Source organism: Capra hircus, chromosome 5, assembly GCF_001704415.2.
Source record: "Capra hircus breed San Clemente chromosome 5, ASM170441v1, whole genome shotgun sequence".
In the NCBI taxonomy this organism is placed as follows: Eukaryota; Metazoa; Chordata; class Mammalia; order Artiodactyla; family Bovidae; genus Capra; species Capra hircus.
Window position 1 is genome coordinate 23,781,428 of NC_030812.1, and position 25,268 is coordinate 23,806,695.

At 44.8% G+C, this 25,268-nt stretch overlaps 1 protein-coding gene across 1 annotated transcript in view; it reads left to right on the forward strand.

Moving 5' to 3' along the window:
- PLXNC1 (plexin C1) overlaps window positions 1–25,268 on the forward strand; it is a 155,525-nt gene that overhangs the window by 103,153 nt on the left and 27,104 nt on the right. Inside the window, exons 16-21 of the mRNA XM_013963727.2 lie at window positions 1,343–1,444; window positions 1,746–1,849; window positions 5,148–5,186; window positions 5,405–5,529; window positions 6,506–6,704; window positions 11,461–11,607. Of these exons, the coding sequence (XP_013819181.2) occupies window positions 1,343–1,444; window positions 1,746–1,849; window positions 5,148–5,186; window positions 5,405–5,529; window positions 6,506–6,704; window positions 11,461–11,607 (716 nt within the window). The remainder of the gene's footprint in view (window positions 1–1,342; window positions 1,445–1,745; window positions 1,850–5,147; window positions 5,187–5,404; window positions 5,530–6,505; window positions 6,705–11,460; window positions 11,608–25,268) is intronic.

Sequence of the window (25,268 nt, forward strand, 5' to 3'; positions counted from 1 at the left end):
CCTTTGCAAGCAGTGAGCTGGTGCTGCCTATAGGGTGGTCTGCGGACCAATGGTCCCAAGTGATGCTCCTGGGGAAAGGGTTCCACAGTCAAGTCAATTTGAGAATTGCTGCCTGCTCCACCATTCTTGAAGATGCATGATGCATGTTATCATTAAGACTGTTGACTGTGAAGTAGTCCAGTGCAGAGCTGTATAGTAAGTCCCTACATACACACCTTCAAGTTGTGAACTTTCAAACATGTGAATATGAATGTCAGCCCCTGAATAATGGTTGTTGTACCATACTGCTGAAAATGTTTTTTTTTTTAATTTTGGTTTTTTATGTACATGTTATTTTTGTTGAGTATTATAAACCTGTTACAGTACAGTACTGTGTTAGCTGGGTACCTAGGCTAACTTTGTTGGACTTACGAACAGAGTGCACTTAAAAACCCACCATCAGAATGGAACACGATGGTATGGAGGTGACTTACTGTGTAGAATTTTATTTCCTCCAGCACCATTCGCATCTACTGGTAATGTGATCCTTTTATCATGAAATTTCTATTAAGAGAAGAAAAAATTTCTAGAAGAATAAGGACAGTTGACAATAGTAAGGACAGTTGTTACATATTCTTTTTTAAAAAGAGGCTCCAAATGCTTTCTGTGAGTTGCTTATTGGAACACTGTCAATATCACAAGGAGGCAGGCACTTTAACATAAGGCAGCCAGGCGCAGAGATGCCAGGGAACTTACCTGAGGTCACACAGCTAGTTGATAGCAGAGCGGGGACATGAACCAGTGCCAAACTTGTTCAGTGTGCTGCCTCTGCAGTGTAGGTTAGAAGCAGAATGAAGTGGAGAAGGAAGCAACATCCAGACAGGGGGCTTCTCTGCGGACCACTCATCTTGTCATCCACTTGATCTATGCAAGTTTGACTCGCGTAGCGCACTGTGGATCTGTGGGGCTTTTTCTGCATTTAAGGTTCCAACTTTATTTCTCCAGGGATGTTTAGAAACATTAAAACAGAACAGAACAATGTAAGTGGCCTGTGGCTGTAGGGAGACTTGGCTTGTTTCATTACTTTTCAGCCAGCTGGAATCTTTGGTTACAAGTGAAGGTTATTTGATTTAGTTTTTACTTTGAAGATGAGTAATTTTTTTTTTTAATTTTTCTGTTACAGGTGAACATCTTCCTGTCTAGAGTGACCCTTCACTAGGAATTTTTCTTCTTAGAGATTCTGCCTCTTCCATGCTAGTCTTTCTTGCTTTCCCTCTGTTACAAGAACTATGAAAGTTGGTTCCGTTTTTTTCCTTGCTGTGTTTTAACCTGTCAATCTCTGGCTGGCTCTCTTTCTCCGCAGTGGCCGTGGGGGTGACCAGGCACAAATCGAAGGAGCTGAGTCGCAAGCAGAGCCAACAGTTGGAGCTCCTTGAAAGCGAGCTCCGGAAAGAGATACGTGATGGTAGGCTCCAAAGTTGTGTTTGTAGAAAAACAAGCCTTTTTTATCGTCTTTGTTTTTTTTTACCCTTAAATGGAACCAGCCACGTTAATGAGAGCCATTTGTATGACGGAAGACAGCTGAATAGCAGGGTCCAGGCCTGGCTTTGTATTTTATTTCAGTTTCTTCGCAGCCAACCAAGTAATTATCCATTGTTTCTTCTTTAATGAAAAGCAAGGTCATACTCTGTGTTAGACAAAACAGCAGCAGATCTTATCCGTTGTTGGTTGAGTTAAAATATTGCTCTTGGGATTCTGTTTCGCAGGCTTTGCTGAGCTGCAGATGGATAAATTGGATGTGGTTGATAGTTTTGGAACTGTTCCCTTCCTTGACTACAAACATTTTGCTCTGAGAACTTTCTTCCCCGAGGTAAAAGAGCATTGATCATCTTCCTAAGGTTGAGACTTGAATAATAATGAAGGTGCTTGTTGCTGTTGTCAAAAAAACTGGTGTTTGCTTCCAAGGCAGCTGCAGATAATGTGCTTGGTACAGAATAATGGCTTACATCTGAGCAGAGTGGGGAGGAGGAGAACTATTAATTGGATTGATGAGGGTAGAAAGCAGTGATGGGTCGCTGGCAATTACTCTTTGTCCAGTAACAAAAACCTAGGAGGGACACAAGTTCAGAGTGATGATTTTTGCTTTATTTTACTACCAGTTTAGAACTGAATTTGTAGCTTGGGAAGTGAGCTAGTTTATTTAAAAATCAATAAATTGTGGGCTGGCCAATTTGTTGTGTTTATCTGCATGACTTCCATTGCAGCCACTGGATTATTCACCATTACTTCGCAATTGGAGATGGAAAGTGCCATTGGCCGAGAGGGAGGAACCTAGACACGCGTAGGGTTTGAGTTAATAGCAGCCGTTTTTAGCACTGTAGGGTTTTACGGTTCTCGTCAGCAGTCATTCTTCAGCTGATGCGACGGTGTCACCCTCATTTAGCAGAAAGAGCTGCATGAGATGATTAATTAATTTGTTCTAGGACTCCGAGGAATAGTCTCCTTAAGCCTTTGGGTTTTCACGTTCTCACACCTCCATCTCCTCACCCACTCACATAGCCTTCCTCATTCACCCTCCTGAGTCTTTGGCAATGTACGCTCATCCTCCTGCCATTGCCTGAACATCCTGATACCCCAGTCCTTCCATACTGCCCTTTCCTCGTCCAGAACTGGTGACCATATTGAGGCTCAGCCTCTGGAACACATCAACACCAATTATCAGATTTAAATCTAGATTCCTAAGCAAAGCCAGAAATCTCTCCAGGCCAAAAGAGAGATTTGGCCTGTATTACTTTACCAGCAACTTCTCAGCTTCATTTGGCCAGAAGCCTAGAGTTCAGAAACCCAGACACGGGCAGTAAGCAATTTTCAGTTTCTCTATCATTCTAGAAGCAGACACCATGATATGTGATGCTGTGTCTGGAGGTTGGGGTACCTCTATAAAACACCTACCATATATATATATATATATTGGTCCAAGTCTTAGTGTAGTAAATCAAGGAGGCTAGAAATAAGACCTTAACTTTTTGCACTTGAATATTTTTTTAAAAATTATCCTCCAAGAATATCAGGCACTGAGACTTACCATTTGGCACTCCTCCATTTCCACGGCAGAGCACCGCCTGGGGAGGGGAGTTTAATTCCCTGAGTCAGGATGACTGTGCCTGACCTCAGCAAAGGTTGCACCATGAGTCCTATTTCCCAGCTATCTGAGATCCCCATTAAGAATTTAATAGCAGTAAAATAAGAGATTTCTACCGTCTACAGGAGTACTATATGGGCTTTTATAGTTAATAATTGCCCTAGAGTGCTGAAGAGAGTAATCTGTGGCCTGCAAAAAAAAGTTTTCCTGTCTTCTAAATTCGGTAATCAAGAGCAAGATTGAGTTGAGGAATGTAAAAAACACTGTTTTGAGTGTTTAAAAAAAAAAAAATCCCAGACACAATGCTGTATTATCTTAAAGACATTTGCGAAGGCAAATGATTTAACTCAGGGTTATGTAGCATCTCAAAGGAGCCGGGGAGACCCAGGAAAAGCAAGCACATACATTTGTTAGAACCCCATTGTGAAGACCTGAGTTAAAATTGAATTGATAATAATTAAGAAAAAAAGTGAGAACAGGGGAAGGTATTCTATGACGACACCAGTTGAAATGCATTCTAGACTTTGAAGTCCCAGTGATGAATAGGCCCTTCACTGATAAATCTGGACCAACATCCTCTAGGCCTGGAAGTTGGGAAGTGGGGAGAGAACTTGAGTGATGAATACCTACTCAATAACAACATGCAAAACCCAGAGGAAATGGTAGCTTCTCAGAGACCAAGGCATTACCAGCTCCTAGTTTTTTGCCCTGCTAGTTGGGTTTTTTTGGATGTAAAAGCCTTGCTTTAAATTTTATCAGCAACTTTGTTTTGCTGTAAATAGAAGAAAGACATAAGGCTAAGCAGAGCATCTAACCACCTGGAGGAGAGGAATTTGAATGAAAGGAGGAAGGAGCCTTTGAACCCAGGGAGCCAGAGCAGTATTTCCCTATTTGAGGTCAAGAATTAATCTGTTTAAATTGCCTATTGACATAAGGTTGGTTCAGCAGAAAAATATTAGGAACTAGAAAACGCAAACCTGGGGTCCGATTTTTCTGCTTATTACTAGTGGAGAGTATAACCAAAATAGTCTAAGGTCTTCTGCTTGGGCTAACAAATTTGAAAATATAAGGCAAAAATTCTCTACAGAAGAAATTCACTTTAATGGTTTCAATGATTATGAAAACATTTAAAAATAACAATGTTTAAATTTATATTTTCATCCCATTGACTCAGTGTTACACATCATGCTTTTTAAATTTTAATCATTTAATTCCAATATGATTTATGATACATTAGCAGAAACTCAAATTTCAAAGTTTATATTCAGGGGCTACAGAGCATAACAGTTTAAAATATTTTTAGAAACCAACAGGGCAATGGCATTGTGGTTTAGTATGCTGTTAGTGATTAAAAAAAAAAAAAAACTAATAATGATAGCTGATGTGAAAACCTTACTATGCACTCATTTATTTTATTTTCACACCTAACCCATGAGGTGGGAGTCATTATTGTTTCCATTTTGCAGATGAGGAAAGTCAGGTTCAGAGAAGTTCAATGATTGTCCAAAGTCATGTGACCAGCAGGTGATGAAACCAGAACTGGAACTCAAGTCGTTTGACTCCAGATTCTAGCTTTTAGCCACCCCTCTCCATTCGGTCCTGAATAACATTGTGTATTGAGACAGTAAATACTTCTAAGCGAGGACTTGCATAAACTTACCAATACAACTCAGTATTTATCCTTAGAAGGTAAATTGCTTGAGGAGTGGTCTGTACATTTGCATAATCTTTTCACCACCACTTCTTTAACTTTTGAATCAATTCTTTTAAATACCTTCATCTGTCAAAAAATGGGACTGATGCAATGATAATTATTCTTAGAGGCCTTCAGGAATCACTGGTGTTTCTTGAGAGCTGAATAATTATTTATTATGTAGAGACCATGCAGTGAGTATACGCCCAGGGGCTCTTCAGATTAGCAAATTGTGTCTCTACTTTATTAAAATGAACTCAGGTATTATAACAAAAAAACACTCTTCATTTCATTTGGATGTTATGAATAATTAAAGTGTCTCCTTCCTCTCAGTCAGGTGGCTTCACCCACATCTTCACTGAAGATATGCATGTAAGTCTATAAGTTTTCATTTTTAGCCCATGACTGCCTGACTCTCATAGTGTCGTCATCACCACCATCATCATCTCCATCATTATTTAGAATTGTTATTGTGGGCATTTGGGGATCACAGATTTGGTATTAAATAATTCATTGTCTTGAAACCCCATTGTGGATCTACTTTCTAACTGTTAGTTTATTTATTTATATTATATTCTATATTTTTTCAGAACAGAGATGCCAGCGACAAGAATGAAAGCCTCATAGCTTTGGATGCCCTGATTTGTAATAAAAGTTTCCTTGTGACTGTTATCCACACTCTTGAAAAGCAGAAGAACTTTTCAGTGAAGGACAGGTATCCGGCAATTTGTTTCTATTTTGAAAGTGATTAAGGAGAGAGGATAAAATCTGCGCCTCTTATTTCCTTTGCAAACAACAGCCTGGACTTGGTGTCTGAGAGCCCGCATCTCTCTTTTGAGAGAGCGGCTGGCTCTTTGGGTGGCCATGCAGTCTTAGCGTCTCCACTTCAGAACACAGTGCCCTAACACAAGTTCTATTTTGAAGAAACACACACATGTGACCCCCCCCCCAAAAAAAGCACCCCCAAAATCCCCAACACCAAGAAAGAAACATGAATCCTGAGTCACAAAAGCAGAAGTGCTGTTTTCTATTTTTAAAACACTGAAAATTCAGGGAAGACATTCACTTCTTGTTACCGCTCTAGTTTGAAGTTTTAGAGCTGAAAACCTATAAAATGACCTGAAGTTAACATTGATATGTGGTTTTTATGGATTGAAGGCTAAGGTAGTTGAAACCTAGATGTTAAAAAAACACCCACAGGGAGGCATCCTGTTAACACCCCATTGCTGGGCCCCTCATGTTTCCCTGGAGACGGCTATCAACACCAAGCAAGCCACAGATGATGGTTAACCCTAATTAACCAAGGCTCTGTTTTTTTCTGGTTTTTTTTTAATGTGCTTTTTTCCATCGTCTGTGTATCTTTTTTTTTTCTTGAGATATAATTGACATACAGCTCTGTAGAGGTTTTAGGTGCACAGCATGAGCAACACAATCTGATCTCTCTCTCTGAGTTTGAGTCTTTTTTTCATATGCCATATTTAAGTGAACTCATACAGTATTTTTCTTTCTCTATTTCACTTCACATGACACCCTCGAGATCCATCCATGTTATTGCAAATGGCAGGATTTCCTTCTTTTTATGGCTGAATATTATTCCATTGTATATAGGCACCACATCTTCTGTATCCATTCATCTGTTGCAGACACTTCCATGTCTTGGCTCTTGTAACCCAGGCTCTGGTTTTACACAGGTGTCTGTTTGCTTCCTTCTTAACGATTGCCCTGCAAACCAAGCTGGTCTACCTAACCAGCATCCTGGAGGTGCTGACCAGGGACTTGATGGAGCAGTGCAGCAACATGCAACCTAAACTCATGCTCAGACGCACAGAGTCCGTGGTGGAGAAGCTCCTCACAAACTGGATGTCTGTCTGCCTTTCCGGTTTTCTGCGGGTAAGTGTCACATCCCTCGGCGGTGTCAGAAGTAAGACGGTAAGCAGTTACTTTCAGCAGATGCTAATGTCTTTGCCGGGATAAGTCCTGCATACTCCGTGATGTCAGTATTTGACTGCTTTTAGTCTTGGTCCTCACCAGGGGCACATGGAGGGGAAGAGAAAATTTGCTTTGGTTCTGACTGGCCTGTGCAAGTGTAATTCATTTAGAATTTCCTCAGGTAAGACCTCTCTCTTCTTAAAAACTGTATTAAGAAATACAGTCAATGTGAGACCTACCCTTCCCACAGATTTTTAAGTGTACACAAGTGTTATCTATTGGCACAATGTGGTATAATAGATTTCTAGAACTTACCTTACATAACTGAGACTTTAAACCCATTGGCTTTTACGTCCATCTTCACATGGTTAATTAACACATGCTGGGTGAGATGGCTGGAAGGCATCACTGACTCAATGGACCTGAGTTTGAGTGAACTCCAGGAGTTGGTGATGGACAGGGAGACCTGGCATGCTGCGATTCATGGGGTCGCAAACAGTTGGACACAACCGACCAACTGAACTGAACTGAACTGAATGGAGAGAACATTCCTTTCTCTTTTTTTCTTATGCCTGTGCTGTGTGGCATATGGGATCTTAATTCCCCAATCAGGGATCGAACCCATGCCCCTGTACTGGAAACTCAGTCTTAACTACTGGACTGCCATGAAGTCCCCATATTTCAAATACTGATGAAAACACACTCTTTTCAGAGCCTCTGAGCATCTGGGAAATTGCTGTTTACTTACCACATGAGCTAATGACATTCAAATCCAAGTGGTCATCTCATGTGAAAGCAAGTCTCCAAAGAGCCCTCCACCCCTTGAGTTCACTTTGTGAGAGTTTCTATGGAAATATGGTTGTAGTCTAGTCGAATCTTGAAATCTTTTCTTACATGAGGTTTTCACAGATGCCATAGGTAAGAGGGAGTACTCTGGAGTCTGCTGCCTGGTCTGAAACTAGACTCTACCACTTACTATAGGCCCCAAGCAGGTTTTTTGACCAGCCTGAGCCTTGGGTTTATAACCTGTAGAATGGAAGAATGTTTTAGGGCTGTTCTGAAGCATAAATGAAAAAATGTATGCAATTGCTTGGCATTGAGGAAGCACTCCATAAATTGTGCCCATTATTATTATGAAATATTAATAGGAAAAGAAGTGTGTTCTGTTGAACCCAGTCTCCATTCAACCCTCTAAGGCCCCTGGTGCAGGAGGTTCTTATCCTTCTTTAATTTCACCAGCCATCCAGATTCCAGCAAAACTGCATAATTGTGTATTTGTAGCTGGTTCCGAAATCTAATTAAAGTTTGAATAAGATACACTGCTATGCCACAGGTTTTAACAGTGCTGCTTAAGTTTAGATCCAAAAAGCAGTGCCTTAAATAGACTATGCTTAGAGTTTAACGCAATCTTACAAGTACAGGCACAACATTTTTTTTTTCTTTACCAACCCTTTTCTCTCCCAAGGCAATACCCATTTATTAAGACTGATGAAATCTGCCTTTTTTTCTGTTTACTTGGTATAAATCATCATATGCTTTGGGGAGATGGGGAGCAGTTATTTCTGGGGTGAATATTTTTGGCTCCCTAGCTTCAGCCACAGCTGCTTCGGAAGAGGTAGCAGGGCCTTCACCTAGTTCCTGGGTCTTAGTCTCAAAAGGCACCCCCTGCCCCACCACTCGCTAGTGCCACTGACTCAGAAACTCAAGGCGAGGTCTGGCAGTCCCGGTTTCCAGGCTCCTGCAGGTGATCCCATCACCCTGCCTTTGAGAATGTGGGAGAGGGGAGCAGAAGGAACCCTGGCCTAGGAGTCTTGGCTAGATGTTCATCTCAGCCCAGCTCGCTTTGTGGCTCTGGGCATGGTCCTTCCCATCTGGGCATCTTCCCACTGAAGGAGGGGCCTGGCCATTAAAGAGGTCAGGAGTCCCCAAAGTCTGGGCTGAGAGCCCAAACGGCCCCTCTGAGCAGAGGATTCTGCATCAGGATTTTGCAGTGCTGATTCATGGGTGTCTTGAGCACTTGGGGTAGGGAGGGGGCAGCGTGCTCCCTGGGGAGGAAGTGGCATTCAGCCAGTTGAGTGATACTTTCATTTTCAGGGGAACAATTCCCTCTGGCGTGGAGGGCCTGATTTCCCCCTCCACATGCCCAAAGGGCACAGGGCTCTGATGGCCTAGTCCTCCTGCCTGCCCTATCTCCCCATCCCGACCCAAACGTTTGCTTGGGCCATGAATTCTGTGACCTCCAGGTAACTTCCTCCTCTGTGCCTCCAAGGTCATGTGGGTCAAGTACTAATAATAACTGCCATTTATTGAATGTGCCAGCCAGTGTGCTAAGAGCTTTGCTTCCTTTTTCTCATTGAATCCCATGAGGTGAGGACCTTTATGACCATTTTGCATTCCGGAGAGTTGGGGTGCACAGAATAGACGAGAGTTTTCTGCTCACAGATCCCACAGCGCTGTGACAACACCAGAGAGCTCTTAGCCACCCCGCCTACTGCTTCCTCAAGGGGGAGGCCACCTTCTTCAGGCTTAGGAAAGGATTCAGGGTGGGGTGGGGTGGGGTGGAGTAGTGAATGAGATCACAGGTGCAAAAGCCTCAAGCTCAGCTATGGCCAGAGAATCTGGTCTCCTGAAGAAAAGGACGGTGAAAAGGCCAACCTTAATTCCCATCACGGGATGGGAAGGGTGGGGTCAGTTCCATAAAGGGAGCTCTGAAGGCCGGCTCCCCAGGAGCTGTGTGCATCCTGGTCTGAGTAGGTTCTAACACAACTTAGAACTTGTGTTCAGTGGTGACAAAGAAACCCCATGGCCTCATGTTTTCCTAAGTTGGCCATGCACCAGAATCTGCTGGGAAGGTGTTAAAACTACCAACGCTCAGACCTCTTCTCCAGAGATCCCACATTTAAAGTAGAATCCAGATGTCTGAGTTATTTTTATAACAGCCCCAAGGGATTCTGGTGATGATTCTCCAGGTTTCGAACCACGGGTGTGGATAACAATGCCAGATGAGATGTTATTTATCCGAGTTTAGCTGCAGTCTTCCGGAGAATTCTGACTACAGGGCCACTGAGTCTGAAGCTGTCGCTCTGCACAGCCCAGAGGAGCCCACTGGCCCCCAAATGCCGACCTCTACAGAAGCCTCCAGCCCCCTCCCAAGGGTGCTTATCCCCATCTCTGATGTGGGCTAGAAGCAAAGAGAAGTGAGGTTCTAGGTTTGCGGTCAGGATATTACCTAAGGGGGTGGAGGGAGAGAGAAGAGAGCCGTGTGGTTGTGAACCTCTAAATAAAGGAAGTTTCTCATGAGAATTGAAATGCCGTGTTCTAGTCCCAGCACTCTCCCCACCTGGGAAATTTTTGAACATTCCAGCCCTGTCCTACAGTAAGGAAGCGACTAGAGGCTCTGTCAGCAGGGGAGAGGGAAGTGGTGCGGGGGCCCAGGGGCGGGTGGGGCGGCACAGGAGAGACAGGAAGCCAGGGACAGGGACGGAGGAGGGATGCGCCCCTGCTGGCAGTGTAGAGAATGGTATGGGGGCTGGTGGGGTGGGATCCCAAGAGACTTCAAAGATGTCTTGGTTTACCTGTTCAAGGGAAAGCAGGTGAGAGATTCGGTGAAATCTTCCTTTCCAGGCCAGATGCATTGGCTGTGAAGCTTGACTTTGTAAACTGGGGCTTCAGGCCCTAGTCACATGGTTGGCTGTTCATCATCACCTAGGCAGTCTGACTTCCTGGTTGTGGCCCTGAGTCTTTCCTCCCCCTCAAATTCAGTTTAATAATATCGTTTTGATCACGGATGGCTTCTTTACTTCGTTTATTTTCTACACGATAGTCAACCCAGGGCTACATGCCTTGGAAGGCTGCATGAGAGCACAGCACACAAGCCTCCCGCTTTGGGGCTGCTCTGAGTCCATTCAAGCACAAAGTGGCTGCAGATTTGAAGCATTTCTATAACAGCAAGGGTGGACACCCTTGATCCAGAAAAAAAAAAACAAGTGCAGGAGGAAGTTATCAGAATGCTTGGGAAGATCCTTAGAGTAATGGAATCGGATCTAGCCTGAGGAAGGAGACGGGGTTCCTCTGCGGCCTGTACTAGCAAAGGTACCCAGGTGGGACCATGATGGCTGGGTCCAGGAACCACTGGGGGCTGGCTTGCTCATGAGCAGGAGAGGCTGCAGATTGTGTAACTAAAGGCCACTTCCTTTATGAGAAGCTGTTAACACCAAAATTTCCTCCTAGATAAATTTATAAAATGTTCTTATGTTTATTCTAGTTACCAAGGTTAATCATCCTGCCATTTATTTTCAGTATGCTAAAAAAAAAAAAAAAACTGGGGCAGTTAAATAGGAATGTAAACAAAGGTTAAACCTCTGCGAACTGTTCTTAGGCCAGCTGATGAGAGTTAGGCTGAAGTAGAGAAGCTTAACGCATAAAAGAATGATCAGTCTGTGTACTGCATGCTGTTATCAACTGTAAATGCAGTGAGAGAAAGTGTGTATGTGTTTATGTGTGTGTGAACACGTGTTTGCTAGGGAGAGGAGGCAGCTTCCTGAGTTTTGCTCCCAGTCCTAAGTAGAGCAATATGTATTTTCTTGAGAGTTTCATGTTGATTGTTAGAGAACACTGCCTCCTGTCTCTTGTCATGGTGCCATAAACTGAAACTTTCATTCTTTGGAAAGTACAGTGGATTCTGGCAAAAACTGTTACTTTTACATCTTTTTCCAAGGAGACTGTTGGGGAGCCATTCTATTTGCTGGTGACAACTCTGAACCAAAAAATAAACAAGGGCCCCGTCGATGTAATCACTTGCAAAGCGCTGTACACCCTTAATGAGGACTGGCTGCTGTGGCAGGTTCCAGAATTCAGTACTGTGGTAAGTTTGCAATGAAGCTGGTGGGGTGGACAGTGTCTGTTGGGGGGTGGGGAGAGAGTGTCACTTGAAATGATGTCATGACTACTGTGAGAGGCCTCAGACTTTTAGTTAATTAAAAACAGTAGTTGATAAAATATTAACACGTGTTCACATAATAGATTTTAATTACTCTGATTGGGGAGAAAAGTATTATAATGATGCCTGAGGAACTCATCAATTTCCAAAGATTTTAATATCAGGATTGCTTATGGCCTTCAGCATCATCAAAGGAAATGCAAAGTACTCCCTATTCAGCATTTAGAATTGCAATCAGAATTTCTCAAATGACTCTGCCCTGGAAGACAATGTGTGAAGATGTATTTCAACCAAATTGAGGCCGTCTTATTTTAGAATGATAACGGAAGACAAATTCCACTGTGTTCCCCTGCAACCTGACGCCCTTACTTTATTTTCATGGATTAGTTACAAATGTTTGGTGTCATGCACTTAATGTTCTGTGATCTCATAGATATTTTTAGAGGGATGCTGTAAATCATGACAGTAAGATGATTGCCTGGCTGCTGGAGGGTTTCACCCATTCAAGAACTTCCTTTTCTCCCATCCCCACTCCACCCACCCACCCTCTTCCCTTCCTTAAAGGAAAAGAGACTTTTTTTTTTTTTTTTCACAGTCAGGAATTTTAGAGAGTCAAGCGTGGCAAGTATCTCCAAAATCACTTTGGATTTTTCTGTGCTTTTCTGTTAATAGAAGCTTGGAAAAGAGATGGCTGTGTTTTGGCTTTGATCTTTGGCTTTATGGAGATTCTGAGCTGCTCACAATCTCATGAGTGGGGAAGGAGGGAAAAAATTACAGTGGGGTTTTGGTATTTCTGAGTGAAAGGGCTGAGTCTCCTGCGGCTTTGCTGTGGATGGCGAGCACTGCAGTGTCATCCTGGAAGAATCTATCCTTAATTGGAGCAGGCACCACGGTGCTGTAGACTGTGTTCTGGTTGTGTCCTCTGGTGGGATAATAGTCCCTCGGTAAGCTTTATAGAGCTCTTGGTCATTGCCAAATGGAGGTCACCCTCCACTGAAGACACATGCTCAGCTCCCTCCACAAGGTGGGAGGCTGGCCAGAGAGTCGCCAGTTCTGACTTCTGTTCCTGCTCCCCTCTTTCCCCGAAGGATGCAGTGGTTCTCCAATGTTGGCGTGCATCAGAGGCCCCTAGAGAGCTGATTAAACCCCAGAGTTTCTAGTTCAGTAGGTCTGGGGGTGTGCCCAGAGAACCTGACATTTCTCAACAGCTTTCTGCAGCTACTGCAGTCACTGATAGAGTGGTTACTCAGTGTAGATTCAGGAGCCAGGTGATTTGAATTCTGCCTCTGCCTCTGGATAGCTGTGTGGCTTTTGGCAAATTTGGAAACCTCTCTGTACCTCTATCTCTTCACATATAAAATGAGGATGGTGATCATGTTGCTCGCTTATCTCATGGGTGTCACAAGGATTAAGGGTTGATATTCTGGGCTTCTCTGGTGGCTCAGATGGTAAAGAATCTGCCTGCAATACAGGAGACCTGGGTTCGATCCCTGGGTGGGGAAGATCCCCTGGAGAAGGGAATGGCTACCCACTCCAGTATCTTGCCTGGAGAATTCCACGGACAGAGGAGCCTGGAGGGCTACAGTCCATGGGGTCTCAAAGAGTTGTACAAGACTGAGCAACTCACACACACACACCATACACAGGCAGAAAGCACTTAGACCATTGCTGGACACATAAGTGCCGTGTAGAGTTATTAAATGTAATTCAAATCTCCTCAGGCACTTGTTAGAAATGCTGATCCAGACACACCCTCACCTGGCCCTTCCCTCGGGACTAACTCCGTTGGACTCTGGGGATGGAGCCCAGGGCACAGACAGATGTCTTAACTGCTCCAGGTGATCCTGATGTTCATCCTGCAGGAAGAATCCCCCTGGTATGTCGGGAGAATGAAAGATGAACTTGCATCAGGGCCCATTGACTCTCCTTTCGCTGATTCAGGGTTTTGTCTTCAGACCCAGGGCCTGGATCCTAACCCTGAAGATGTTCATGCTTTTGCTTTGGAACATTTTAGGAGCTCCACAGGTTCCCAAAGAGAAATATTTACAAGTGAATCTAGGTCAGGGGAAGCCAGCAGGGTCTCACTTTCATGAAAACAGAACCCCCTGACAGGAAAGAGAGCAGAGGAGAAGATGGAACTGGGAGTGGGGAGGATTCAATGCCTGGAGCGGCTTTCAAGGCCTGAGTCCTTTCTGATGCTTTACATCTGAACACTTTTTCCCCTTTCATTTTGAAACGTTATTTATTTCACAGTCAATTAAGACCATGTGTCTCTGATTTGTTAACACTCAACTCATCATCAAAATGTTTCTTGATGTTGAAATTTGTGTCGACTCTTAGCTTCTTTTTTCCTCTGTAGCCCCTGGGGAAAAGGTTGATGGAAAATTATGCTTTCCAAAATCCACATAAATCTTCCTTTTTGAATACGGATTTGCCAGTAGATAGCATTGAGACTGAGGAAGGGGCAGGCCTCTTGTTTCTAGGGCCCTTGACTTTAAGATTGATTTTTAATACCGTTATTGGAGCTGCCCCAAACCTCTTTCATGGTGAATGGTTATACTAGGAGCTCCAGAGAGGCTTGATCCGGTCTGTGCTTGTGTGACAAAATGTTAGCAGAAGGTCAATATAAAAAATTTAAGGTTTTTCATTTCCTTTCAGGCGAGTCCCCTCAGCCTTAACCATCATCTTTTAAATTTTCTTCCTTCCTCTCTCCCCCTCCCTCCCCTTCTTTCTCACTTTACCCCCACTTCCCCAGGCTTGTACATACACCCGGCGGTTTAAAGTCTTGATTTTCTAAATTTGCCTGAGGTGGTTTATGTAATTGAAAACCAAGGTGTGGTGAACAAACTCGATTGTGTGTGTGTCTGTGCGGTGTACATTTTTTCAAGAAAAGAAAAGTCAGAGGGAAAAGTGAAGAGCAGCCACCAGAATGGTTTGAAATGGCAGAGGTTGGTGCCATGTCAGGGGCACATTTAAAAAGAGGCCCCCAAGCTCCTGTTTGGCTAAATGTTCAAAAACACAGCACCTCGTCCAACAGCCTAAAAGTTAGGTTTGACACCTCTAAAGATTAGAATGTGTTCTTCTGATGTGTGGAGTGTTTTCTAGAACATTAAAGACATCCTACCAATTGCTTGTACGTGAAATCATTATAGTAACACATGGGCTCCAAGAAGTAATTCTTTGTTTGCTGTGCCCTGGGAGGAAAACTCCTCTGCCTTTCTTAGATGTAAGCAAAGCCCCATAAAGTCACTTCCTCTAGGACCAGGAGAAACCCACTCTCCTCTACCAGGGGACCGCAGACTGGTGTTCAATGAGGCAGACCGCCATAATGTTCTCAAGCTCCCGGATGGAAGAATCAGGGGAGCACACGTACCCCACACACAGACACAGACACACGCACACACGACTCGAACATCCAGGCACACACACACACATATGACTCTAACATCCAGGCACACACACACACAGACACAGACACACACAGACACACACACACACGACTCGAACATCCAGGCACACACACACACATATGACTCTAACATCCAGACACACACACACACAGACACAGACACACACACACACATGACTCGAACATCCAGGCACACACACACACACATATGACTCTAACATCCAGGCACACACACACACAGACACAGACACACACACACACATGACTCGAACATCCAGGCACACACACACACACATATGACTCTAACATCCAGGCAGACACAGACACACACACACACGACTCGAACATCCAGGCGCACACACACACACATATGACTCTAACATCCAGGCACACACACACAGACACACGCACACACGACTCGAACATCCAGGCATTCCAAGTTGACAGCTGGGCGAGGAGTAAAGCCTGCTGCTCTGTGGTTTTACCTCCTTTAAGCACGTTTGAGGTTGCGGCTGGAGCCTCTCGGGCCCTCCCTCAAGGCGGTCTGTGTCTAGAGAGTGATTCTGGAGCAGATCGCCTGAAACTTCTGAGGAGGGAGTGAATGGGGATTTCAGTTCCGGGAAAGTGGACCACATGGGAGAAAGGACATTTGCTTCACTTTCAGGAGGAGATGAGAAAACCCAATAACTCGTAGCAAGCATGCTGAATTAGCAAGAGGAGCTTGACTTACAATCAAAGTTCAGCGAGAAATGGTTTTTTGAACTCTTAAACCCAGGAAATGAGCCTGCCAGTCGGCTGTGTCTGAGAGATAGCATCTTGGCGCCCTGGGAGACACTGTTCGGACAAACATATTATTGCCCTCATTCTCATATCTATGAGAAAGTCTTTAAGATTATTAGAAAATCTTGAAAAAGCACAGATACTTACCTTCAGAAATGTTGATGCTGCTGCTATGATTTATTACAGGTTTCTGCCAACCCACACCAGCCCTTTCTCCACAATAGTCACCATGTTGGGGACAGTCATGTTTCATAAACTACTTCATCTCTGATACAGCTCTAACTGTCTCTAGCAAGAGCTGCTCATCGACAAGTTTCCTTCAACACAGTGGCTCTGCGCCCCATGCCCCAGCTCCTTCTCTTCCGTTTAGTTTGTCCTTTCAGAAGATCCATTATCCCCATAATTAAACAACCCACTGTCCCGATTAAGTCATTCTCTGTTACTTCAATTACATCCCATTGTTCATTAAATCCTGATGTTTGCTCTTCAGCAATCTTGTTTTTTAATACTCCTAGCATTTGTGGCCAAACAGTAAAGTTAATTAACAGTTCTTAAGCTTTCCCCCCTTTTCTCTCTCCCATTGTGCAAATCATTTCCATTATGACTTGCAATAATACTGAAACCACTACTAACTCCATAGTTACAGTTCTGAGCTTTCTGATCACAGAAGCAAAACCATTTTTTATAATCACTTGAGGTTAAGTCATCCTATTTGATGGCAGGCAGTGGAAAATGAAAAATTAACCTTAAATGAGTGCTTTAAATGACTTTCCTCTTTGTACTCTTTGTTCTCACATCCATAGTCATGGGATTAGAAAATAATTTAGTTACCTAAATACAAAAGTACTTAATTTTCTTCTTTATGGCTCAAATGTGACTCTATTACTTCATCATTAAGGATTCTTAAATTTATATTTGTACTCCTCAGAGAATGGTAACTTTTATAGGAAATCATAGTGGAGATAAAGACATTTTTTAGATTAGTCTTGTATTGTTAAAGTCAACATCCCATTTGATGTTATCTAGAGCAGGAATCAGCAAACAAGAGCCTGTGAACCAAATGTGGCCCTTCTGCTGATTGTTATAAATAAAGTTTTATTGGCACACAGCCATGCCCGTTCAGTTACTTTGTGTGTGTGTTTTTTGTTTTTGTTTTGTTTTTTTGCTGCTGCAATGGCAGAGTTGAGTAGTTGCAGTTGAGAGGATATAAAGCTCAAAGTCTTAAATGTTTACTGTCTGGCCTTTTACAGAAATGTCGCCAGCCCTTAATCTAGAGCTTGACATAACAGGAAAAGAACTAAAATCCATCCTCCTGCTCAACCCCCAAACCTTCGCCTGTTTCCTCTCCTTAGAGGGGCACAGTAGTGGGAATGTTTCATCACTGTCCACAAAGCTACAATTCATGGGCGTTTTGCCAGAAAGACCAAAAACCTGTGAAACACATTAAACCTAAAATACTGGAATCAATCGTTCTGGGCTGAATCAGACAGATTCTCACTTGATTTTTGCATGAACAAGTGTTAGTAAATGCTAGCAAGTGTAGAAAAACTTGTGAGAGAAACTTAAATTTGAGGAAATTCTCTCCGTTAACTTGGTGTTTTTTCTTCAAAATGGAAAAGACCTTTCCTCCTCATTATTCTGTCAGGGGGTCAAATACCTTGACATGGGAAGCATTGGGCCCTCAGTCTTTGGTGGGGAAAGGAAAAGGAGGCTGGGGAGGGGTCTTCGGGCAAGTGAGAGCATCATTAGAGGGGGCGGCTGGTAGGATGTCCCCAGGCCAATGCCTGTTTGAGATAAACCTCAGATCAAAAACTTTTCTGAGACTTGGACGTCTAATTCTGCACTCTGGCTGCTCCTGCTGAACTTCTGGAAGTGGTTTTCTTCTCTCTAATTCAGTTTAGTGTAAAAACCAGATTTTCTCTTGACCTTCATTTGGTTCTGCAGTGAAATTAGAAATGTATCTTATAGGTTTTATTTAATGAAAGCAATTATTGGCCTAAGACCTTTTACAATAAAGTTGCTGGTTTGTAATAAATTCTTTTGAAATTGGTTTCTAGGTATCAGAAGGTATTCCAGAAAGGATGCAGCAATGTCCCTGCCTTCATTAGCCAAGAATATGGCTGGCGAGGTCAAGAGGTGGAAGGATCATTCTCTTCCCACCAAACTGTGGGGAAAGTGGGGGACAATGCCTCTCCCCCTGCTTGAATCCTCTCAGCCCTCTGCAGCCTTATTTTTTCTGCCTCCCTAATAACCTGGAACCACCAAGTTGGTTAAGGGCTGATGGGTAAAGCTACTAGCAAAGCAGCGGTATTAGGTGTCTAGGCACCATGATGGTCAGCTCAGAAGAAGTGGGGTTTGGAGTCTGACAGTCTTGGGTGTGACTCTGAGCTCAGCCACTTTACGCACTAGCTGTGTGACCTTGGGCAAGTCACCCAACCTCTCTAAACCTGTTTCCTCATCTTTAACCAGGTAGATTTTAAACCCTAGTCTTGTACATTTGTTAACGAGGTCAGGACATGATATCTGTAAGATGGCTAGCCATCATGCTGCAGAGCGTGTGCTTGTTGTTCATTTATTTTTATTTATTTATGGCTGTGCTGGGTCTTCGTTGCTGCACACAGCCTTTCTCTAGTTGCAGCAAGTGGGGGCTACTGTCTAGGGGCGGTGTGCCAGCTTCTCATTGCGGTGGCTCCTCTTGTTGCAGAGCGTGGGCTCTCGAGTGTGGGCTCAGTATCTGTGGCTCCTGGGCTTAGTTGGTCTACGGCATGTGGGATCTTCTCAGACCAGGGATCGAACCTGTGTCCCATGCATTGGCAGGCAGATTCTTGACCACTGGACCACCAGGGAAGTCCTCATTATATGTTGAAACACAAACTGCCCCCTCGCTGTTCTTTCTGGGTGGTCATTTACTGATGATGGGTGATACAGGGAAGCTGATTAGCTGCATCCATTGTCATTAAACACTTATGTTACTATTGAAGATGTTACCCATAACCCTATCCGTGGACTTTTACAGCCTGTAGCATGCAGTATCTCACTGGACAGATGCGAACAGGAGGTCACAGTGACACTCCTGCATGCCCCGAGGGGCTGGACTGTGGCCTGCAGTGGAGGCCAGGATCCTTCCAGTCTGGTCCTTTCTCTGGGTTTGGTACCTGTGCCTTCCAAATCCCCTTGCTCTTCTAAGACCCCTTCTTGATAATAGCTAAGGCGTTGTTCCTGAATCCATGGTTCCTTGAGACCCAAGACACCTATGGTTTAAGCCACAGGGGAGCTTCTCTCTCACCCACATGAAGTTCCGGGGTGGGCAGGCCAGCTTTGGTGGGTGCCTCTGCTGGGGCGTCCTCGCAGACCCTAGCTCCCTAACTCCTCTCTTGTTATCCTGAGGTGACCTCAGGACCTAAGGTGCTTGCTCCCCACCAGCCTCCTTCCACAGTCCAACCAGCAGGACATATGCTGAGCCACAGAAAAGTTGACAGATGGTCACCAGCTGTCTTTTCAGGAAGTTTCCCAGGGGCTGCCACATAACACATCTGCTGAATCTCATTGACCTGAACTGAATCACATGGCCATACCCAGCTGCAACAGGGGCTGGGAAAGGTCGTCTTTATTCTGGGTGAACATGAGGCTCCTAAAAGTGCTTGCCAGGGGCCCTGAGCCACAGGCTGCTCCAGACTGAGTGGGCTCCATGGGGCCCCGTACCAGCCAAGGTAAGGAGATCGAGTCTTCTCTTCTGTGTCCAGCTGTCTGCTCAGACAGCCTTTACTAAGAACCCGAGGCAGGTGGGGCCTTCCCTTCAGAGGTTTATCACCTCGCTGGCCTTTTGGCTGTGCAGTTAGGAGTGTGAATATGGCCTAGTTATGACCCGCAGCAGCTCTGCGATCTTGGACATGTTTCTGACCCTCTCTGTCTCAGTTTCTTCATCTGTTAAATGATGCTAATAATAGTGCCCACTGTAGACAGCAGTTGTAAGGATTAAATGAGTTAGCAAAGCGTACCTGACACGTGGTGCGGGTTCAGTCTGTGCTGGCTATTATTAGTAGAAACCTAAACCAGCATTCTTGTCTTCAGACTTTGTTTCTGTAAATAGTACAGGGCTTCTCCCTCACGCGCCAGATGGTGGCTTTGGAAAGGCAAGCATGGTTCTTCAAGCCTCTACCCCCCATTCTTCCCCAGAGGAAGTGAGATTCTTTACCTAGACTTCTTGACCTACTACCCTGAGCAAAAGCTTGAAGGTTGCTGCACATCCATCTAATTAGAGTTGAAGCCAGGAGTCTCCAAAGTCTAGAGGCCTCCTTCTCTGCCATTGCACATGTAGCACCTTTCCAGACCCAATTCAAATGCCCCTTCCTCCATGTAGCCTTCCTTGATTTCTCCCCCTTCGAAAACCCTCCTCCAAGGTAGAGACAATATCTCTCTGAATCTCTGAAGCACTTCATTGATGGCTACTATTTTCTGTTGGTATTTGAATTCGTGTGTATATCCCACAGCTGTATCAGTCTTCAAATACTTCCCAGGCAGGATCAGTGCTAGCTTCCATTTGTGATCATTTACAGTGCCCCGCACACAGTATGTGTCAAGTAGATGGGTGTCAATGAATGACTTTATAACCTCAGCATCAACAAAGTAAGCTCTGTCAGGTTGGGTAAGATGTAAGACAGATGCAGACAGATGTAAGTAAGAGAAAACATGACTGATGGTGTGTGAAACCTTCAAAGCATGGAGTTGCATCTCAGAGCCACAAATCTGGAGGTAAGCAGCCACAAGGCCGGTCCCTGTGCTCAGCAGTGTCAGGGCTCTGGGTCACTATCTCCATGCTCCTCTTGGCCCTTCCTCTTAGTCACTAAATAGCTGCCACAGCTCTAAGCACTGCTCTTCCCTTTTGCAGAAACCTTTTCCCTTAATGTCTCATTGGCCACAGCTGGGTCACATGGCCAGTCCCTGGTGAATGAGGAGAAGAGTCACCACCAGTCGTGTTTCTTAGCCTAGACTGGACCCACTGCTATTGATACCTGGCTTTTGTCTAGCAAAGAAGGAAGAAAATGGCTGCTGAATGAATAGTCAGCCATATCTATTGCCCCAGCTTTGTTGACACTTTCACAGCCAGAGTAATTCCTCTCAACAGAGGGACAGATTTCTGGAGACGAGACCAGGTGCATTTTAGAGCACTTTAGCCTTTTGTGCGTCTTGAAAATTAATTGCCACCCCATAGATTTGAACTGTGCTTGTTTTTCAAAACATTTTCAGATTTTGAAAGGCAGGATCAGCAAATGTTTAAGAACACAGAGCTCGAGTGCCTGCTTCTACCTTTTCCTTGCCAGGGGATCTTTTACAACGTACTTAACCCCTCTGTACCTCAGTTTCTCATCTGAAAATGGGATAATAATAGAATCTATGTCATAGGGTTGTTTCTGAGATGAGTTTATATATACTAATGCACATCATTTACCGTGGTGCTTGGCACACAGGAAGTACTCCTTAATTTTCTATTATTACTTGTCTTGATTTAGTGATCCTGTCGCTTCTTGGAGACAGGGGCAATGAGAATTTTGAGACTCAGGAAGCTAGAGGACTTGCCCATGCTCCCACGGCTAGGGAGCAGAAGGGGATGATCCAGGGGGCCCGGTGCCAGTGCCGTGGGCTCTCAGCCCTCCTGTCCTCTCTGCTTGAGTTCTCTGCACGCGTCCTGAGAGTGGAAGAGTCATATCTGGTGGCTGAATATTGTTTCAAAAGTGATGCTTTGGTTCTCAAGTGTGTTGTGGATCATCTGAGAATGAGGACTATGTCTTAAGGCAGCTGTTCCCATCCTTTCTGGCACCCCGTTTTGGACCTGTTTCATGGAAGGCTGTTTTTCCACTGACCAGGAGCAGGGTGGGGCAGAGGATGATTTGGGGATGATTCAAGCACATCACATTTATTGTGTACTTTATGGCTAGAATTGAATGCTGCCACTGATCTGACAGAAGGCGGAACTCAGGTAGTAGTGTGAGCGAGCGACGGGGAGTGGCTGTAACTACAGATAAAGCTTCACTAGCTTGCCCTCAGCTCACCTCCTGCTGTTCGGCCCAGTTCCTAACAGGCCACAACCGATACTGGTCCATGACCCTGGGGTTGGGAACCCTGTCTTAAGATCTCTCCTAGCCCTGGCCCCTAACATTGTGCCTCTACGAAGGACTCTGGTGAAGTGGGTTTTGAAGGGGAGATTCCACGGGGAGTCTTTTGTGTTGAGAAGCAGAGTCCCAGCATGAGCTTTCCAAGCCGGGGGATGGGATTATGAGGAAGGGCCTGCTCTGAGGTCCCCCAGCTACACTTGCACATTCAGAAACTGCTGTTGGAGCACTAAGCGTTAGTGGCATAAAAAATGAACACAAATCAATTTGTCTCTGAATTTACTCCCTGAATTCCCCATGGACTCTATAAAATGCCATTTTACCTTTTTCCACCCATCTGACTGTGGAAGCAGTGGTGGGTTTACATGATTTTACATCCAGTTAAGGGTTTTTTTTTTTTTTTCCCCTTTTGGTTATGTTTTTAAGAAGAATGTTTATTGTCTATAAAGAGGTGTTTTTGTTGAAGGCAATAGTGCCCTTAAGGTAGTCATAGGATGTTATTTCACAAATACTTATGAATTAAACAAGCTGGGATCGCTGGAGCTCTGATTAAAATGGGCTTTTCATTCGTCTTTACCTTTGGAAGCTCCATGACGTGGGTTTCACAACCACTGCTGCTACTGGGGAGGAGGCCAGCTGGAGAAACACAGGGAGACGTGGGCAAGGCCACTCCAACCGACCGTACAGGGCAAGGCTGCCGTTTGCCCCTCCAGCCCCTCCAGGAACGCTGTGTGTGCGAGAAACGCAGCTTAGGTCTCTGGACGTGGCCTGACCTAAGACAGATTCCTGGTGGTTCAGAGGGCTCCTGGGCTGTAGGTGGGATGGGGAGGAGGAGGAGGAGGGAGGGTCCCTGGGTGTGAGGGACTGAAGCTGAGGCGTTCAAGGTGCCACCTCAGACTCACCACTCATAAGCCATCTCCCTAGAGGCCGAGGCCTCTGTTTCCTCACTCAGAAAGCGGGGATAATTATAATAATACAGCACCCTTCTGCCCCAGGATACTGGGAAGATTAGAAGAAGCAGGTCTTGAAAGTGCGTTTGGCAGGGTGCCAGTGTGAAAGTGTTGGTTGCTCAGTCGTGTCTGACTCTTTGTGACCCTATGGACTGTAGCCCGCCAGGCTCCTCTGTCCATGGAATTCTCCAGGCAAGAGTACTGAGGTGGGTTGTCATTCCCTTCTCCAGGGGATCTTTCCCACCCAGTGATTGAATCTGGCTCTCCTGCACTGCAGGAATTTTCTTTACCATCTGAGCCACCAGGAAAGCCCAGTAAATGTCACTAAAAAGGGAGGTGAGAAAAGGACTCTGGGCTTCCTTCTCGCCCTTCCTGCTGCTTCTCACCCGCCCAGTGGGTCAGGGGTCAGGGTCCTGCATCCCTGCCTGGTGAGGGGCAGACCCAGAACAGGAATATGCCCTGAGAACGGTCAAGGGGGCCGCTCTCTGTCTCAGGAAAGGGAAGCTCTCACAGGCCAGACCGAGACCACCGCCGACTCCAGCCGGCATGTACTCGGAGTTTCAGTCTCTTGGTGAGGGCCTGACCAAGATTTACCCTTGCACAACTGAGAGTAGGACTGTATGGGGAGGATGTAAAGGCAGTAAATGTGCCTCTGAGCACCCCCCGCCCATCCACGCAGAGCTTCGTCTGGGGTCTTTAAGTGCTACCTCCTGAGCCAGACACCATTCTAAGTGTGATGTGATTAATTCAGTTCATCATCTTGGCAGCCCTGGGAGGCAGTTGTTGTTGTTCCCACTTCGCAGGTGAGAAATCCGAGGTACAGAGAGGTTGCCCAGCTAGTTACTGGTAAACTGGGCTTGAACCAGGAAGCTGACCCCGAGCAGGTGTTCTGCCCTGTTCTCCTTCCAGGCGGCTTGCTCTTGACTCTGGCAGAGATCCTGACGGTGGAGTGAGGGTCCCAGCTGCTCAAGGCCGGCTGTCTCTGTTTCCATGTGAAGGCATACTGATACTAACGATAATCATAGTGATGACTTACATGAAATAATAATCTGCCTGTTACTTTTACTATTATCATCATCATTGAGCCTTTCCCAGCACCCCAGCTAATGCCAAGCATTTGACCCATATTATCTTTTTTTAAAAAATATTTATTTGGCGACACTGGGTCTTAGTTGAGGCATGTGGGATCTAGTTCCCTGACAAAGGGTTGAACCCTGGCCCCCTGCATTGGGAGTGTGGAGTTTTAGCCAATGAACCACCAGGGACGTCCTGAGTTACTTTATTTAATCTCAATAACAATGCTAAGGGCGAGTGCTATGCTTATATACTGTTCTTCCCTGGTAGCTCAGATGGTAAAGAATCCACCTACAATACAGGAGACTCCAGTTCGATCCCTGGGTTGGGAAGATCCCTTGGAGAAAGGAATGGAAACCACTCTAGTATTCTTGCCTAGAGAATTCCATGGATAGAGGAGCCTGGTGGACTATAATCCATGGGGTCACAAAGGCTTTCACTTCACTTCACTTCACCTATTCTTACACGCATTTTAAAGTTGAGTTAACCCTAAGGCTCCCCATTTACCACATTATTTGTGTTTTCATCTTCTAAACATTTCCAGCAGCTAATCATTTTACATGCCCTCACTGTATCCAGGCTCAATAACTCAAAGTAACTGCACACTGGCCACCACACCAGGTCGTCTGGCTCCACGATTACCAGGGTGCCTTAGAATCTGAACTGTGTGTTGTGCTGATTACAAAACACTCAGCACTTGCCTGAATCAGCTCCACTGGGAATCCCAAGTATGTAACTTTGTTGTTTTAGATCAGTTTATTCTTAGGCAACGTAAACCTGAAATTGCTTTTAAGTTCCTTTTGAAATATTCCCTAGTTCTGAGTTTTCACACATTCACCAAGGCCTTACTTCTCCCATTAGGCTGATTCTGAGGTTTTGCTGCACGGGGAGAATGTTAACTGACAAAAACCATAAGTAATGGCGCTGAACTGTAAAGTAATTAATGCAGGAATAATAGCACAGAGTGGGGATCTCGGTGTTTTAATGAGAGCTCAGGAAACTGCCTGGCTGAAGCTGGTTGAAAGTGGAGGGGGAGAGGAAAGTAATCATAATCACTGCTGCATGTTAAAAAGTGACCTCTGGCGTGATCAATACGGAGACCTCATAACCTTTCCTGTCACCTGGAACTTTGCTTCTAAGATCTGTAGTCCTTTTAATAAAAAAGATAGTCCCCAGTCTACCCTCATCTACTGTGAAACTTTTCCAATACATTTTTTTCTTTTTGGAAGATGAAATTAGAAATCACCATTTTTAGAATATTTA